We start from the raw sequence: 20,316 nt of genomic DNA on the forward strand, positions 1-20,316 counted from the left end.
CTACCAAGCTCAAAGAGGGATCAAACTTCTTGAGATGCAAACCTCTTTTAAGTGAAAAGAGATTTGATCCCTCTCGACGCTTGGTAGATCTAGAGTTAAGATGGATCTAGGTTGGTTTATTGATCAAATAAAAATTTAACATTTTGAGTGTGGAGATTTCCACAATTATTCATATTGTTTGAATCTTTCAGAGATGAGTTGTGTAAGAGTTTTTCTTGTTCAACATTTCAAGTGGACACTCCACTCATCATTAGGGACTACAAAGCATAAAAATGGTAAGAGTGAATGTTGACCAGACGTATAAATAATGAGAGCCTTGAGATTGGAATAACAGTCACAAAGATGTAAATATTAAATTAAAACTATGAACGATGAAATGGTATTAAATTAAAAGTATTAATACCATTTAACTGTTCATAACTTTAATTTAATATGTACATCTTTGTGACCATTATTCCAATCTCAAGGCTCTCATTATTTATAGGTCTAGTCAACATTCACTCTTACCATCTTTATGCTTTCTAGTCCTTTACAATGGGCGGAATGCTACCCCAAAACATAAGACAAGGAAAATTCCTACACAATTCATCTCCAAAAAATTCAAACAAAAATTTAACATGATAAAAAGCTCTTTACATTGAGATACATTAGACTTTTAAATAAACTCTATTTTAAGTTAATATTATGAGTTTCAAAATCATATAACATCATAAACCACCTACCACCTACTTACATAAGATGCTCTATCTTCATGTGATTTTTCTACTTAACTTAATGACCATAATAATTTACATTTAATATATTTTTAATTTATTGGAAAGACACAATGATTTGATTTGATTTAAAAAAAACCCCTATATTTCTTTAAAAAGAAAAGACAAGACTTCCATGAGAATATAACATCATGGCATAACAAATACCTTTGAACCTCATAATTTAAAAGTAAATAATTAATTTAAAAAAATTGATTTAAGATTAATTATGAGAATAATAACCATATTTTTCTTTTAATAAGTTAATAACTACTATTAAACAATTAATTAATTTTTTACATACTTATTTAAAATTATTAATTATTATAAACCTATTTAAATTTTTTTGAAATTTATTTTTAACTCTTTGAATGTAAGAGGTAAAATTGCTTTTTTTTTTATTTTTTTCTCGTAAGTACCTACAGGGGATTGTACTTACAGGGGATTTTGAACCGGTAATATATCGCAAGGAGTGCCTTAACAGCGCACCCATTCACGGACAATCCAAAACCCCGTGGGCAAAATTGCTTTTAATTGATAATCAATCGAATCGAATATTTGTAGAGCTGTTCCTAGAAGTAGTTATATTCCATATAAAAGATACAAGCACGCACAGTTTATTCACGTGAACGCCAGAACATATATTGTGTGACGTGGTCTTAATGTCATAGGATTTTGTCCATTTGGGTTTCTGGCTTCTTCATAGCAAGAGGAGAAATGGAAGGAAGCCTGAAGAGTGAGAATGAGATTACAGACGAGCGGGAGGTGAAGGTGGAGGGAAGCCATCAGAGTCAGAATGAGAATGCAGAGGACGAAAGCCAAATCGTGACTCCATGGGAAGTAGCTGCTAAAGAGGGAGGGCGCATTGACTATGACAAGCTCATTGTGCAATTCGGCTGTCAAAAACTAGATCAATCAATTGTCGAAAGGGTGGAGAAACTCACTGGCAAGCCTGCCCATGTCTTTCTCCGCCGCGGTGTTTTCTTCGCTCACAGGTACTTTTCTCCTTTTATCATTTAAGCTTTTGTTTCAGCATTGATGGTAATACTGCATAGAATTCTTTCTCAAGGATTCATTTCCATGTTCATGAAAGATTTTGAGTTATACTCTTCACCCTGGTGCCCCAACAAGTCCATGAACAAGCTGTTGGAATGGGTAACTAATGAAAGTAGTTACCTTGTGCAATGTTTTGGTTTTGTCTTTTGATTAAGGACCCATTTCCATCTGTAAAAGGTTTACAGTTCTTCTGAACTTGACAAGTTCAATGATGCCCTAATATTGAAATATTTTTTAGTATTCTAATAGGCATAAGTGAACTGCAAGAGTTATTTGAATATAAACAAGTCTAGAGTTGGGCTATTAGATTTTTTTTTTTTTTTGATGAGGTGGCTACTCTCCTAAGATGGGATAGTTTTAGTAGATCAATTAGGGATAGAAATGTCTCTGCAACCTGTAGACAAGAATTTGTGTCCTTTTTAACTCCTTATGGGTGATCTGTACCAGCGTAAGTGGACACTGGATAGCTCTTTAGGATGGACACTTTGTAAGCGCTTTGTGTGGACCTGCCTAGCCCCTCAGAGTTACATTTGAGCCTTGAGCTTCGCTTGCTCAAAAGACCAATCTCATTCTGGATTAGGATAAACCTAAAATTTGCTGATCCAATATATCCCATGCAACTTTCAATTTCTAGATTAATGAATCGGCAAAACTGGGATCTGTCCTTCAACCAATCGGTAAAATTGGGAATGTTCCTTCAACCAATTAACGATCTCTAGTCAGTGTATCCGTATCATTGCTATTACAAGTGGGCAAACAAAGTTAGACATGGGTGCCTATTAAACATGGAAGTACGTTTTAGCGTCAAGCTACACTAGCTAAAAATCAAAATCTAATGATGCATTGGGGCATACCTATTACCTAATCTTCACTAATCCAGCACAGACAATGCAGAATTTAATTTGTGATTTCTGAATAATTGATGTTCCCCATAGTCTTCATGGAGGGGGTATATCTACAAAACTGGGAGCATTTTTCCAAATCAATTACTGGTATCTAATCAACCTATCCCAATTATATTTTTAATCCACATTGCAAGTGGGCAATGCAAATTTAGAACATGGGTGCCTGATAAGCAAGGAGTTGCATGTTAGCCCTGAACTTCTTCAGCTCAAAATCAAAATCTCATGCTGGACAGTGTTAAAACTAAGCTTTGCTGATCCAATATAGATAATGTAGATTTCAATCTGTAGAAATGGAAACTTTAATGCAAACGTTAATGTCTATTTTCCTGCATAACTGATGTACCTCCGATTCTCTATGGTAAGGTCTGTAGACAAATGGAACGAACGAAGTTCGTACTCCAAGTTAAATACTCTAGAAGGCTTGGAATATAAAGATCTCCATTGAGATACAAGAATATATATTAAATGTATGAATAAGAATGATGATACAATTGAGAGTGAGGGTCCTGTATATATAGCAAGGTAAGTACCTTTTCACTGAATTAAACCTGTAAAAAAATACAATACTTTGTTCCCAACAACAAGCTACAACAGAGTTGTAGTGAAAGTAAAACTGAACAAAGTTATAGGTACAACAGAGTTGCAAGTAGTGAAAGTAAAACTGAACAAAGTTAGAGGTACAACAGAGTTGCAACAAAGATAACAAAGAAGTTGTAGCAACGTAAAAAGGAGTTTTAGAAACTATAGTTGAGAAGTTTCAACAACGAACAACTACACTCAATGGAGATGTAGCAAAAAGCTATGGACAAAGTTACAACAAACGAATGGTCATGTCTCTTTTATTTTAATTACATATTATCGTGATTATTATTTATTATCTATATTTATTACCTTTACATAATTACATTCATAACAACAAAACTTGAACCCATCCATCAAACCAATTGTTGATGTCTAATCAGTGTATCCCAATCACTGCTATTTCTAATCCACATTACAAGCGGGCAATGAGGAATTATAATATGGGTGCCTAATAAGTATGGAGTTACATTTTAATCCTGAGATTTGTCAGCTCAAAATCAGAATCTTATGTGCCATGGGGTTAAACCTAAAGTTTGCTGATCCAACACAGACATTGTAGACTTCAATGTGTAGGTTGCTGAATAATTGGTCTGCCTCCTTTCTTTTTGGAGATTGTCTAAGCAAAATTGATCATTCCTTCAAACCATTACTGATCTCTAACTGATGCATTTCTATTGCTGATATTTCTTATCCACGTTACAAGTGGGCAGAACAGAATTGGATCTATTTAAGGGATTGTCTTCACGACACACTTTTGAGCAATCCACCTATGCTGCTGTAGATGGGCTCTTAATTGTTGATATGGCCTTGTGAAATGGCAACATTTTTACCCTACATATTTTTGCAAAATTCCTTCAAAAGTATTTGTGAAGCACACCATTTGAATGGTACAGGCTTTAGATAGATAGATAGTTAGTTTTTATTTAAATTGTCCACAAGACCGAGTTCCACATGGGACAAAACAATTGCATTTTTTGCAACATCTTCAAAGAGCTTAAAGGACAAAATTAATAAAGATAGTGGTGTAATGGCCAAAACCAAATCATGATTGTGATCTGCTCAGTTGGCTTCGATCTCCTTCTCTCTGAATTGAGGGATGACTTCCCCATTGACAGCCTTCTTCATGCCTGCATCATTTTCTCAACCAACCTTGCTATATCCTCCATTAGATCCTTCTAGAATGTTGATTCCCAACCCTTGACATGTAAGTTCAATCTCTTCCTGATTTGTGAGTATGATGCACAGCTTGGGAGAAAATGCTACTTGGTTTCCACCTCCCCACTTCTACGTATCTGACATAAGCTTTTCGCCCAGGGCTTCTTGGTCTCTTTTTGTTCCTATCTCAATTTCTGGGAGCTGGTTTTAACTGGGCTATTGCATGCTTTTTATGCAATGGGATGTTAAACTTACAAGTAGTTTTGCACTTTGCTTTCCACCTATCTGTTGAAGTTGTCTATACTCTATACATACTCTATTGAAGTTGTCTATACTCTATATTGAAGTTGTTTTCTTTAGGCATCTTTCTGCATTTCCCCTTCCTACAGCATTCTTGTGCGCAACTTTTCAGCTCCTTCTTATTCTCTGGGCACCTTTCTTCTTCTATCTTCCACTTTTGAAATCATTTTCTGTACTGCAGATTCTATGTTTTCTTCCTTCCTTTCAGAGCAACTTGACTGTTTTTACCTCGAATATTGTTGCTGTTCATGACTGCAATTTTCTGCCTATACAGTGTCAACTTTTTCTAAGCTTCCAATTCATTTGGTTAAAGTCCTGTTTAAGCGAGAAGTATCTTGTAAGGGGTGCTATTTTTCATTCTTAGATAACTTGGTATTAGGTATTTTGCACTTGTTTAAACTGGTTCCATTTGTTTTTGGATATACTTGATCCCCTAGCCTCATGTCCATACAAGAGTATTAGGGCTATAAGTGTTTGGAAAAATGAAAACAAGTTTCCATTCCCAAACCTCTTTTATCCTGCATCATTTGTGCAAAAGGAAAAATGCTTTCCATCATCCTTGCGGTGTCTTCATTGTGCATGCATCCCAACCTAGCTTCTCATGAAATCTAGTCTGCAATAACCTAGGGAAAATTTTCCCTTAGGGTTCACGGTATCTAGGGTTCTCTAATAAATCAGATGGCATATAGCAGTGCACATTAATATAATAATAGACAGACATAAATTTAGAAGATCTTCACAGCAACATAAATTGTTCAACGGTGGTGTGTTCTCACAATATCAGTGTCATAGCATAGAAGGATTCTCGCAGTAGTTTGATTCTTCAGCAGATTCACAGCAGGGTAGGGCTGACCCGCCCACAGAACAGTAAATGTATCAAACCAGTGATTACTCAATACGATACTGATTTGCAGCTACAGAAATTAAATAGGTCAATATTCAACTGTACTAGACTACTCAATCAAAATGGACTACGTTAATTTGATCATCTATCGTGCATCAAGCTTACTGGCAGGAGCATGAATTATTCTAGGAACATGGGACCTTGTTTGTGAAGACAGTCAGCCGTGGAGTTCTGGTGGGCCACAGTGCCTTTTGTGCACATAACCTTATTCCTGATTTAGAGATTTGTCCACATGCAGACTGACCACAAGGGGCCTTGTGAATGTATGCACAGTCTTTTACCACTGTGAGTGTGCAATTCAGATTCGGCCTTGTCTTTGCGTATTAGGAAATGGCCAAGATTATACCTTATGCTCAACCACAGATCCAGACTCCTTTCCGCATGGATGGTCACCTGGAAAAAAAAAAAAAAAACGTCTGGCCTACTGTTGTGATCCGTCACCAAGACAAGGTTACGGCTCATTCAATCGCTGCCTTACTGCACACTGGTTATTTGGCTTTGGAAGTTTGGATTGCTCTCATAGGTAGCAGGCCGAACCCGTGCCACTATGAACATTAACAATGTTAGCCACGGAGAAAACCCTAGATGCCATCGCTGGTCCATAAAATATCGGAACTCATTAATTTCCCTTCCACTCACTCTAGTGATTCTTCTGTGATATTCTCAGCCCTAAAGTGGGGCAACTACCCTATGCTGCACTCAGAACAAACTCTTGAGTGTATTCCCAGAACCGTTTGCCAATGATTTACGTTTGGGATGACTTCAATATGTTTGCGCTATCCGTCAATAGCCCTTAGGCTGCCCTCAAAAAAACCTGGTAGGATTCCCTTAGCTTGAACAAAGGCGTCTCAGTTATGCCCAAAATAGATCGATATTACTCCAAGCGATGCTGTGCCAAAATGATCCAGGTGGATCTTGGTGGCCACCTACCAAGTCCACCTGGACCCCCACCATTGTTTCTCTCACCATTTTCAGTTTCCTTAATTGTTGCACAACTTACTATTTTTAGCAGTTTTTTGGGTCCTGAACTTCCGGAGCCGTTTTGAGGCCCTAAATGACGTTTTTTGGGAAATCTGGTTGTTTTTCCGGAAATCCAGAGTACCTCTGGTTGTTTTTCCCAAGAATCCAGAGTGGTATTCAAGTTCCAATGCGACCTCTCATCATTGAAATTTGAAATAACCAGAATCCAACCTCAAGGGCATCCCTTCCTCTAGTTTCTCTCCATCTTTCAGCAAACCCGCAGCAAAACACTGCCTGGCTACAGTTGACATTTTACTAAAGCCAGTTGTCTCTAATTGATTTCCAGATCCTAGAGAAATAGAATTACAAAATAGAGCTAACTCTTTTGATTCCTTTGTTTCCATGCATGTAATGTGATCACCTGTTCTGTTCAAATTATTACAATATGTAATTTTCTTGATTACATGGCTTCTTTTCTCCATAGTGGGTAACAGACTACTCTCTAGCACATGATCTCATCTCCTAGAACCTGCTGCCTGTGTCACAGCATCCATGCGTGCATAAGCTTCTTGTTTATCACCCTGACTACCAATATCATCATCATGCAATCTTATAGTTGTAGATGTAGGATTGTTGAAGTTGATTAATCCCACTGCGGATACTGTGTCATCCAAACTGTTGCTCCTTGGCTTACCTATAGAAGCAGACATTGGTAACCTTGAATTTCTTGACAATTTAGCATCACCAATATCCTGTGGAGAATAACCTACTGAACTTGGATGTTCCAAGTATTTTCATTCAATGCCTGACCAGAAACATCTTTGCATGTCTCCTTTAATAGAGCTCGGAGCTTGTGTAAACTAAAGACATCCAGGTCACGAGGATTCTCCTTCCCAACCTGTAATTCACATCCTGTAGACTTTAGAAGAGCAATTTGAAATCCATCATCAAAGATGGTGTTCATCCCATCTTTTCTACTCTAATCGGTCAAATCAGTCAGCATTTCTTCCTGCTGTCTTGCCTCTTTAATTGGTGTATTTTTTCCTAAGTGTATTCCCGGAACTGTTTGCCACTGGTTTATGTCGGGGATGACTCCAATATGCTTGCGCTATACATCAATAGCCTCAGGATGTCCTCAACAAAACCTGGTAGGGTTCCCTTAGCTTGAATAGAGGTGTTTCAATTATGCCCGAAACAGATCAGTATTACTCCAAGCGATGTTGTGCTAGAACGAGTAAAAATCCTCAATTCTTAAACCAAGTGCTTTCACGATTTGTGCCAGAACAAAGTAGAAAAAGGAAATAAAACTAACTAGGGTGGAATCTTTCACCGCCGAAATTAGAAGGAAGGAGACTAGATAAGGTGGGATCACCTCCCACCAAAACTAGTCCAAGAGAAAGGGGTCTTAAACCCTTAGAGCCTCAGGCTCAAGAAAAACAAAGATAATTGATCCAATCCAATGATGATCCAAATGAATTCAACCCTCTTGTATTTATATATTTCCTTGAGGGAATTTTCTCCTTAATTAATTGAGTGAAATTCACATCAAACCCCAAATTTGGGTTTCTTTGCCCAACTGCCAACTCTGCTCTGCTCTGTTCAGTCTCTGGTGCTCCTAGCCACTACAACTGTTTCCCTGCCACTCCTCGGCACCATCTGACATTAGTTCATCCTGCGACTGCAAAACTGGGCTCCCGTAGCAAGGTATGGATCCAAGAGGTGGACTCCCAAAAGGATCTTGTCCATCTGTAGCTCTTTCGAACTACAACACCAAATCAGCCCACCTCCCTCTTGGAGGTATCTCAGCTGTCATGGCAAACTCCTCATCGATCTTCGCGGGCGCAACCTTCGGATCATGTTTTTCATTCTTTTCCTTCTTCTTGAGAGGACATTGAGTAGCATATTGACACATCTCACCACACTTGAAACATTTCATCTTCGAGACGTCTTTCTTACGTCTCCGCTGCTCCTGCTATCCCTTCGATGCAAGGGCTGCATTATCCTCCTCCTCCTTGGGCTTCGACCGACTGCTACTGCTTCTGTCAAGTTTAACTTTGACCAAGTCTCTCCCCATCTCCTCTTGTTTTAGAGCTGTCCACATCTCATCCCAAATCGACAATGTTGCTTTGCCCAGGATACTCTGGACAAAGACTTGCCACTCATCTGAGACAAAATTGAGGGCTAGTCTAACCAACTCTGAATCTTGAGGTGTATGCCCCGTAGCAGACAATTCATCACGAGTTTCCTTCAGCTTTGTGAAGAATAGATCCACACACTCCCCCTTCTGCATCTGAGCAGATCTCAGCTTCCGCTCCAAGTAGATCTTCCGCTGCTCGGAAGATCCCTAATATAGTGTTGCCAAGGCATCCCACATCTCCTTAGCAATCCCTCCGCTAGCGACATGACACACTACGTGATCCTTTACTCCATCAAGGATCATCCTCTTGGCCTTTGCCATTTCAGGTTGGTACTTCTTCAATGGATCTGCATCTTCAGGGACAACCACCACGTTGTCGACATATGTCTTGAGGGCATGCTCATCTAGAAGGAATGACATTCTAGCCTTCCAGATGACGTAGTTGGATGCTCTGTCCAACTTGTCCTGATCCCTCAAGCCATTGGTTGCCTTTTTTTCCCAAAAAATAGAAAGTCAAATGACCTCCTCTCTCCTCTATGCTGCTGTCGGGCTAGCCTATGCACTCCCTGTTGGTGCTAGTAAAACTGTTGCCCCTTGCTGCTGCTCAGCTCTAGAGAATTCAAATTCCTTTGCTAGGAATTCTCTGAGAAAGAAATTCCCATAGTTGTGCTTCTCTTCTCCCTTCTGATGTCTTTCAGCCCAACAATCTGCCTGTTGAAAATCTGCGTCCCACCGGCTTCTCCTCACGCTGAGGCTTTAGCGCTGCTCCCTCTGCCCCGACAAAAATTCGAACTAGATGCCCTTCTCTCTGTCGACTCACTCGAAGAGAGACTACCTCGAAATTTTAGCCTTCCGGCTAAGAACTGTGCAAACCCTTTGGGGTTTCAAACTGCTGCCTCCTGCAACTTTTTTGGATTTTCCTTTTCTGCTCAGCGCTGGATCTACAGGCTCTGCTCTTCTTGCTTCACCTGTAGCTTTGATACCATGTGAAAATTCCTCAACTGGAATCCCTACTGCAACAACTGATGTTATTAGTCCTATTTGTTAAATTCCTTTAAACAAATTATTTGCAGTTTTCTATGACAAATATCGTAATACATACACTACAACCTTCACTTAATTAAATTATATGTGGAAACAAGAGACTGAGCAAGAAAGAAAATACAACACAATAAATGTCCCTGGAAAAATCCAATGCGGGAAGAGCGATGCAGTAACTCTGAGGGTTTATTATTATTAAGCAGTAGAAAATTCTGAATACATCTTTGAATACCTCTAGCGTTATTCAGTTACAGAGAGAAATATTGACAGAAAGATTGTGAGATTACTTGACACAATCATTGAGAAAAATCCTGGCTGATCCGGACACTGGATGAGGTGCATGTGGTAGGCCATGCGCTCCCTCTGCGCAGTCCTCACACAATCCATGCATCAACCTCTCTAGGCATTGCGTCACCCAGCCTGCTGATCGATTTGCTGTCTGGAGTCTCTGCTCTCAGCTTCCCGGTCTCACACCCTGGCTTCCAGCTTCTAAAACTGACTCTGCCTAGTAAAATCTGGGACTCTCTCTCAGCCTATCCGCTGCCTCTACATGGCCCTGCATCAGCCTTTGCGTGAGAGTTGTTGGATGAATCTCTGCCTCTCTTTGCTGATGATTTTCAGCTGAGAAAATCTCTCTCTCTCTCTCTGAATGCTATCCCTTCCCTTGAATTGCAAGAAATCTCCTCGACCAAAATTTCCTCGTGAAAATTTCTCACTTCAGAAATTTGATCTCTTGAGTCTTGATCTCTCGGTGTGTTTTTCAAATGACCCTCAAGCTCCCTTAAATAATCTTCTCGTTGACATTCAACAACCCAAATTAAAAGGTAATCAATGGCTAAGATCATTTTAGCTTGATCCTGTCTTCTTCTAGAAGTTACACCAACAATTAGATTAATACCCATTAATATTTTTAAATTCCAAGTTTAGACTTAGGGTCCCATAAAAAATATTAATTATTTTAATAAAATTGTTTATGGGTGCAGTTTCCCAAAACGCTTTATGGGTTCTTTGGAATCCATGTGCCCAAGCCTCCCTGCAAAATTTGTGGCCTAGAGCACATCTGATGCTACCCCAAATCAACATTCTTGGCCCTCTGTAACTCGGACTAGCCTCAAATATCTGTGGCCCAACCTTAAACTCCTGTAAGTGTAACTAGCGCTGATCTGTAACTAGCCCTTCTCCATTTCGGGTCAAACTTTTTGTTTCTAACAAAGTTCAAATGAGGATGAGGACTTTTGTCCCAAATTCTTCCTTAACTGTTAGACAAACCATCTTTTAATAGAATTTTTTCTAGGGCTCCTTAAAGATTATTTTTTCACCATAGCTTTGATACCATGTTGATTTTTGGAGGGTCTTCTAATCTGACAATTACTTCATATGATTTCATAATTTAACCCTTCTTTAAATTCACATTCATCATTTAGCAATTACACAGAAGATCTCAACAATAGAAGTAAAAATGTCAGAGACAACCCAACACAAAAAACACAAATATTTACCCTGGGAAAACCCACTTGGGGGTAAAATCCAACAACCCATTTCTTAGAGAAATCATTCAATTCAACAAGAGATACAATCTAATCTTTCCAATCAAAACAAGGTCAAATTGACCACAACCAAAGGACAAGCAATTAGGGAAAAGAGATTTATGGATGAAATTGAAGTGAATGCCAATCAAAACGGGCGATTTTGAGGTAACCACTATCCTCTTGATATTTAGACTCTCGAACACCAACAATTCCTCTTCACTAGGAATTCACACCAGGCCCTAGCTTCGCTGCTTGGCCTTAGGGCTGAATTAGGTCAAGAGAAAAAGGAAGAGAATTTATGGATAAAAAGCAAAGTTGATCATCAACAAGGAAGGCCAGTGCCTAGTCCTAGGGTTAGTGGAGTCTATGAGTTCTTAAAATTGATTTAATCATACAAAATAAGGATATTTTGATGCCTTAGCATCAAAACCCTAACTATGACCTTTGTGGGGGATCAAAGGTCACTTTGGAGAGCTAACATGAGATCACCAAGGGGATTGTCATTCAGATATCATACTATGAGTAATGCATGTAATAATGTGACCTAGTTTCCATTAAATTGATCTTCAACAAAATTAGGGCACAAAATTATGCTAGATCATCAATTTTTTCCATACATTAGACATGAAATCAGAAATTTGCAATAAACAAGGTACTTATAGGACAATATGCATGAAACAATCTAATTATTGATCCAAAGTGTCTTCTTCAAAAACAAGAATAAATGCTCAAAACGATTTTTTCTCCATTGATCACATCTTTCCCATTAGAACAAGAGGTCGAATTATCTAGGTCCAAGTGATGATGAATGACAAGATGATCCTCTCTATTTATATGAGGAGGAACAATATCTAATTAGCCTAAAAGACCCTAAATCTCAAATAAAGTTATAATGAGGAATTGGGTTATAAGCCAACCCACTAGCCAAAACATAAAACTAAGTGAAATATCCACACTTGTGAGCCGAAATGTTGATATCATGCATGTCTAGGGCTCTATGAGGCTACTTTAGGCATGCGTTGAGGCTTTTTGGTGCCAAGCAAAGTGTAAATGCTCCTGAGATCATGATGTGAAGGTTGGCCTGCACATTTCTGTCAAATCTCTCCATGGGCCCCAAATTTCAACTTGGGGAAATGTGGTCTCATGGGTCTCCAAATGGCCATAGTGTCAATCTTTGCTCCAACACTGAGGGCTTCCAAGGTGTTAGTCCTCCCATGTCTAAAGGGGTGAGGCCATCCTCCTCTGGGTCCTGGATCAGTTGCCATCCCTCTCAAAGTACTAAGTCGGTTGGGGGTCTGTTGGGTCTAGGTGCATCATCCCAAAAAGTCATCAAATGTAGGGCAAAGTGCCAAAACTCTATGTGTGTTGGAGGTGCCTAGGGGTGTGTATGATGCTCTGCTACTACGTGGAGTTCCATGGCTCTCAATGCTTCACCTGTGGGTGCTAATACACTATATTGGAGGCCTAGGTACCTGTGGGTCAGGTGACCAGGTCATGGTTGTGGAGCCACCTGACAATGGCAACATAAAGTCTAGTGGAAGCAACCAATCATCAGGTACAATAATCATTTTTGCATCTAAGTGAACCAAGCTTGAAAGTAAAGCGCTGTTTGATACTTCAAACAAGGCTTCTCTTCTAAATTTGGGGTCCTGAGCTTGATGGTGTTTCCTCCCTAGGTAGGAGTGGCTAAAGGACAACCCTATAATGTGTTTCCAACCCCCCAAGGGGAAGCAACATTTCCTCAGTCCACCCTTCAGTCAATAGGTGTTATGTGAACAATGACGGTAACAAAGCTGAGAAGACTTCATGGCCAAGTGCGTTGGTCAAAGGGACGATCATGATGGGGATCCACATCTTGAGTGTATAGATGTGAGGAGGGAGAAATCGTGGATGCATGAGATACCAACTCGACCTTTGTTTTTCCATCTCTCTTGTGCGCCTTTTACTTTTGTTTGATTTTTTTACTTTATATTACTACTCGTAGCTCAAAGGGTTAGAGCTTGCTTTGTATGATGTATAGCAATTGTTTTACCCCTTAACGATGAGGCAACTCTTTGCTCATCGAGGTTGGGACATGGAAGGGTTCCTTTCATGATATATAGGAGTAATGGTGCTCAAGAATGAGGTGATGGCCATAATGGGTGAGGTAGAGCTCATGCTAAGCTTTTGTGTATGTGCAAATGTGTATATCTCGACAATCGATTGTATTTTGATATTCTTTCCTTTATTTGTTTGTGGCCATCATATGCTTTATCCTTTTTTTAGTTGCATTAACCTCCCAGGGCAAAGTTCTGAGCCTTACTCGAGTATGTGGATGTATGGGTGCCAAATCCCAGAGAACCAATGGTCGGTTGAACCCAAAGAATGGAGGTGGAATAAGGGCTTGTGATATAAGATGGAACGTGGTAAGTACGAAATAGGAATAGATGGAACACGTCATCTCAATCAAGGCTTCTCAAGTGGTGCCCCTCCTTATTATACCCTTTGGGCCATTAGGGGAGGTCCCACAAGACTAGGATCGCAGATTAACCCCCCATTTAAGGTGAGGGAACAAGATCATAGTCGAAACTCCCCTTTCTTCCATGTCATCACATAGTCCATGCCAAAAGTCCAAATACAAGCGAGCATAAGCACATGATTGCAAAATGAATAAAGTACCTTTTGATCGGAGGCCCACCTTCATTCTTGTGCTCTTGTTGGATGGGTGAGAACTCATATGGCGGATGCAGGTGGTTGAGATGAATAGTGGCATGTCATTAGTGGTGGCTGTTAGGTGTTGCTAGTTGGTCGGCTAGATGCAAAGTGTGGGAGAAACATTTCTCCTATCGAGTCAACCACTTTTTGTGTGTAACATCTGTCTCCAACTGGGACATCAGCTCACTGTAGAGTGCATGATCCATATGCTCAAATGGGTAGTTCACGAGAACTCCAACAATCTTTGGGACCACAAACCTGTAATCTGCACATTGCAATCAACTTGTTTTGGAGCATGTGTGCTGGGCGTAGGGTATCACCCATGTTTTATACAAAATATAAATCCGTACATAAAATAAAATCTACTCTAAATGCTTTCTAATCTAGATGAAACATGAGATGAATGATATTACAATGGTTACACAATATGCAATGCACCTACACTACTATGCATGATATGTGAATGTTAAGTTCCATCAAAGAAGGTGAGGAAGCTATCTCTCACCGGCGAAGGTAAAAGTTCACCATCAAATTTAGTGATGTCGAAGTAACCCACACCTACTTTCCCATGAATTTTGACAGGGATGAGGTCTCTATCAACCAATACAAGGTCACCTACCTGGTAATCTCTCATTGGTTTTTGGACCCATTGCTTTTTAGGAATTGTCGACTTAGGGTTTGGCCTTTTGATGTGGCAAACCTCTTGAGAAGCAGGAGGCTTAATTGGCTTGGGAGGCCCACTAGGAGGATTTCTGTTCTCATTTCTTGAAACTTTGGTCTCGGGGCCACTACATGCAGGAAACAGGAGGGTGTTTATGTCTTTAACATGGTTGGGCAATTGAGGTGCCCTATAAAGGACAAATGGGGTCCCATCAGGGTTAGGAATTGATAAATCCATTTGCTGTTGGCCACCAATTGAAGCACACCATTTCCTGGACATTAACATTCCCCAAGCATCAGGCACATCAAAGAAAACTATGCCCATTAGCACAAAAATATCTTTGTTGGTTGCTAAAGTTAATTTATGATCTTTGAGAAGACCATAGACAGGGATGGACCTAGAATCAAACCCGTACACATTCTTATATGACCTAGTGATATCCATTTCTAATTGGTGCATGACTTGCAATGGTATGGCATTGGCAGATGCCCCTAAGTCAAGCATGCAATTGTGAAGTATAAGGTCATTGATCACTAGAGACACCAGGAATTGTTCATGACCTCCATTTTTCTTGTCAAAGCACATGTTTTGAAATATAATAGGAGGGTCATTGGGCTCATCATCGAGACTTGAAGCTTTCTTGATTTGCCTTCTATGATGAGGGGTTTTAGCCATTTATTTTATTGGAACCTACACATTAAACTTAGACAAAGCATTGCTTGCATTGACATCCAACTCAATCTCATCATTCTTGGGTTTTGACTTTGGTTTGTTTTGGACTTCTCTCAGGGATTGTCCTTCCTTTGAGATGGATTTCCTGTGCTAGAGCTTGGTCCTTTGGTCCTTAGTCTTCCTAGAGTATTGAAGACCTTTGAACGTTCCACTATTTTCAATGGCTAACATAAAATCATTTTGGGCATTATTTTGTATTGGCATAGATTTAGGGTGGAAGTACGCATCACCAAGCAATATATTGAAAGGATGGGTTTCATCGACAACATTCAAGTGCTTGGGGTCTTCCTCCTCTTCCTCTTGTCCAGAAGGACTATCCTCTTGGGGATCCTCAGAAGGTTGATATCATGCTGACCCTCCTTGGCCAACCATGTTGGTTGGAGCAAGAGTGTTTGGAACATTTTGTTGCACAGTACGGTCTTCATTGGAGGCCTTCCCAGGAGAGGGTTTGTCTTTGTTAAATTGGCTCTTAGGAGGAAAATTTAACCTAGAGAGCCCTTTTCCCTTGTGTAATTTCGGTAGTGAACTTATCGAAGTTTTGGGCAAAGACTTGCATAATAGGGTCATCTTGGGGGCTAGGCTTAGGTTTAGGCTCAAGCTTAGCCCTAAGGTAGTTGAACATTTCTATTTGAGCAACATTTAGATTTTGTTCTGTAGATTTTCCTGTGGATTCATAGGTCATATAATTTCCTAAAACACATGAAAAGAATCTACTCTACTCTTTACAACGGAAGCACATAAAGATCGATGAAAACAGTAATCGATAAGAGGAAGACAAATCAATGGCACTTAACACAATAAATATCCGGGGAAATCCACAACTCAAAACCCCACTATCTGTATTGCATTAAATCAGAAATCCAAGATGAGAATACAATGCTTGTTCTCACAAGAATGTAGGAATTTACAGGGTAAGTTCCTCAGATAGAACACCAAAGGACATCACTCACAAACAGATCACAGATCAATACACTAGTATTCTTGATGTGGTTAAAACCCTCAAAGAGGGAAACAGTCCATGACCTGAGCCAACGCGACCACTTCAGGCAATTTATTAATAAAAGAAACAAAATTTACATAAGTTTCTCTCATGAATGGTCACCCTACAAATGACCCTCCATGCTCTTTAAATAGAGATCATGGACCAACTGGGTGTTAAGCCACAGATCAAGTGTCGGTAATACCGAGGAGAGAATGAACTATTAGATCACTTCATGTCTAGAACATATCATGACTGTTAGATTGTAAGTTATAAATGTACATAGTAAAGAAACACACTTTACTTAACTCTACATTAGACCAAGTTATACTTAATTATTTCCTATGTGTCGGAATATCCTAACATCCCCCCTTAAGAACAACTTTGGATAGGATTGAAGGATGTACAAATATGACACAATAGGAGAAGGAAGGAAGCATTGAAGCCTATCCCCCCTTAGTGACAACTTCCTAAACTCCAAACATAAATCGAAGTTTAGTAAACTTTGCCTCTATGAGAGACTTTGTAAAGGTGTCTGCAACTTGATCATCGGTTGAACAATATTGCACTTCAAGAACATGGTCATGAATGAGCTTTTTGATGAAGTGCATGTGTAGTTCAATGTGTTTGCTGCGCTGATGTTGGACGGGATCTTTGCATAGTTGAATGACACTTTGATTATCACATCAAAGTGTAGTCGGATGCTGTTGCTGAAAGCCAAACTCTGACAGGATCTGACGAAGCCACAAGGCTTCCTTACTAGCTTCTACGGCGCCATGATACTCTGCTTCTGTTGAAGAAAGAGAAATGTCACTTTGTTTCTTGCAAGCCCATGTAATAAGTCCAGAACCAAGAGTGAAGACATAACCTGTAGTAGACTTCTGATCATCAGGGTCACCAGCCCAATCGGAAGCAGTGAAACCAACCAATAGAGGAGATGCTTCTGCACTGTAATGAATCCCAAGTTGAATTGTACCTCGAACATAACAAAGTATTCTTTTAGCTGCTTTCCAATGACTTTCATGTGGGTTTTGCATAAACGGAGCAATAAGGCCAACAACAAAAGAAAGGTCAGGACAAGTATGGGTTAGATACAAAAGTTTTCCTACAAGCTGATGGTATAAGGTAGCATCAACTTCAGGGAAGTACAAGTGACTGGAAGTTTGGCTCCAGACTGAAAGGGAGAAGGGGCTGGCTTACAGTGTTCCATGTGAAAGTGGTATAGAAGATCACAGACATACTTGGACTGTGAAAGGGAAATGCCTTCCTTGGATTGCAAGACTTGAAGACCAAGAAAATAATGCAAGTGTCCTAAGTCTCTCATTTCAAACTTCTTTTTAAGGTTGGACTTCACATGGTTTATAAGTTTGGGATCACTACCAGTAAGGATAAGATCATCAACATAAAGAACAAGAATGATAAGAGACTTACCCACTTTCTTGGTGTAGACAGTATTGTCAGAATGACACCTAGAAAAGCCAACATCTAAAAGAAAGCTATCCATTTTGGCATACCAACCCCGAGAGGCTTGCTTGAGACCATAAAGGGATTTCTTAAGTCGACATACAAGGCTGGAGTTTGGTTGTATAAAGCCAGGATGTTGTTCCATATAGATTTCTTCATGCAAGTCCCAATGCAAAAAGGCAGATTTAACATCCATCTGATGGACTTCCCATTTAAAAGAGGCAGCAAGGGAAAGAACAAGGCGGATAAAGTTCATTTTGGCAACATGGGAGAAGGTTTCAGTATAGTCAATGCCTTCAACTTCTGAAAAACCCTTAGCAACAAGACGAGATTTATGTTTATCCACTTTTCCATTTGGTCCATACTTGGTTTTGTAAACCCATTTGCATCTAACAAGTTTTTGTCCCTTTGGAAGAGGAACAAGATCCCATGTATCATTTGCCAATAATGAACGATATTCGTCATTCATAGCTGCGTCCCAATCTAGATGGCCTGAAGCTTCTGCAAAGGTGTCAGGATCACAATTTGTTGAAGCTTGAGCTAGTAAAGAAGAGGCTCTATCGAACTGAGAATGTGTACTTTGTTGATCTATAGGATCACCTGCAAGAGCACCTGCTGCATCCTGAGTAGCACGGACCCATTTTGGAAGCTAAGGAGCTGAAGGAGGATCCTGAGAAGGTGGGGGAGGATTGTCATCCTCGCTGTCATCATCTGAAGAAGAAATATTTCTAGAAGTAGAAGGGATAGAGAGAGGTGGCAGATCCGCCAAACTAGGCTCGTAGGCCGATATATTTTCAGCAAACTTTACATCTCTTCTAATGATAATATTTTTGGACTTAAGTGGAATAAGTCTATATCCTTTAACATCTTCAAAATATCCAACAAAAATACATTTTTCACGCTTAGGTTCTAAAGATTTATGTTTCTCCTCTGGAATATGGGCCCATGCTTCACTTCCAAAACACGAAAGTAACTTACATCTGGTTTAATTGAGCTCCATGCTTCTTCTGGAGTGATATTCTTTAAAACCTTTGTAGGAGTGCGATTTACTATGTAATTTGCACAGTTAATTGCTTTTGCCCAAAAATTAAGACCAAGTCCTTTAGATTGAAGCATACTATTAGCCATTTCCTTTAAGGTGCGATTCTTCCTTTCAGCTACACCATTTTGTTGTGGAGTATATGGAACAGTATGTTGCATTTGAATTCCATGCTCAGTGCAAAAGTTGATGAATTTGTTGTTAACATATTCTCCGCCATTATCAGATCTTAGCTTAAGAATTTGATGGCCAAATTGTCTCAACAAAGGCCTTAAAGCCAAGAACATTATAAATACTTCACTTTTGAGTTTTAAGAAGTATACCCAAGTGTGTCTGGAGAAATCATCAATGAAAGTTAAGAAATACTTGTAGCCAGAGAATGAAACAATTGCAAGTGGACCACATAAATCACTATGCACAAGCTGTAAAGGGGATGAGGCGTGCCCAGAGGCACGTTTTTCAAAACTATCCCGATGATGTTTTCCGAGTACACATCCAGAACAAACACCATCTCGGCAAGATACCATAGGGAGACTTGTCACCATATTTTCTTTACATAGATTTTGAAGAGAGCGATAGTTTAAGTGACCAAATCGCTCATGCCAAAGCTTGCTCACTTCATCATTATGAGTAACAAATACCGAGGGAAGAGTTGATGACCCAAAGTTGTTAAATTTATACAACCTTGTAGAATCATCAGCAATGCCAGTAGCTAAAATCTGTCTAGGATCTCTTAGGTCCTTAATTACAACATCATGAGGTGAGAATTCAATGATTTTACCTTCACCTAAATGAGTTATCTGATATACAGATAGAAGGTTGCAGGATAAAGTTGGAACACATAATACATCATTAAATTGACCATTGTCTAGATGAATAGTTTCGGTCCCTACAACATTAAGAGATCTATCATCACCAACATATATATTTTTGTTGTTACAATCATTTAAAGAAGAAAACATGGCTTTGTTTTTGGCCATGTGATAAGAAGCTCCAGAATCAATGAGCTACTCATGACAATGAGAAGAAGAAGATACATTTAGTGCATAACCAGATCGAGATGCTTGACAACCACATGCAGAAAATGCAATTCCTGAAGATGAAGTTGAAGTTGAAGAGTGTTCCAAATGGATGTTATGCTTCTTCATTGCTGCTTCCAAGGCTTCCATTTTCTTAAAGCATTTTGATTCTAAGTGGTCATCTCGATTACAAAAGTGGCAATGTCTATTAGTCTTCTTCCCTTTGTTTTTATTTGCCACATTTTGTTGAAATGATTTTTCATTTTGAGAGTGAAATTGCTTAGGACCCTTGTTTGGTTTAGGACCATTCTTTTTAGGATACTGCTTCTTACGACTCTTTGAATTTGGTTGCTGCTGGGCGGCTAAGGCTTTCTTAAAAGAGTTTCCAAGATTAAGAAGACCAAGAT

At 39.4% G+C, this 20,316-nt stretch overlaps 1 protein-coding gene across 1 annotated transcript in view; it reads left to right on the forward strand.

Annotated features, from left to right (window-relative positions):
- The first annotated feature begins 1,334 nt into the window (after positions 1 to 1,334).
- Positions 1,335 to 20,316, forward strand: part of LOC149138885 (Nucleotidylyl transferase superfamily protein) — a 235,657-nt gene continuing 216,675 nt past the window's right edge. Inside the window, exon 1 of the mRNA XM_089447772.1 lies at positions 1,335 to 1,747. Within this exon, the coding sequence (XP_089303898.1) occupies positions 1,470 to 1,747 (278 nt within the window). The 5' untranslated portion in view covers positions 1,335 to 1,469. The remainder of the gene's footprint in view (positions 1,748 to 20,316) is intronic.

Source organism: Pinus tabuliformis, chromosome X (genome assembly GCF_031772625.1).
Source record: "Pinus tabuliformis cultivar Carrire ecotype Pingquan chromosome X, CPIR1, whole genome shotgun sequence".
Taxonomy (NCBI): domain Eukaryota; kingdom Viridiplantae; phylum Streptophyta; class Pinopsida; order Pinales; family Pinaceae; genus Pinus; species Pinus tabuliformis.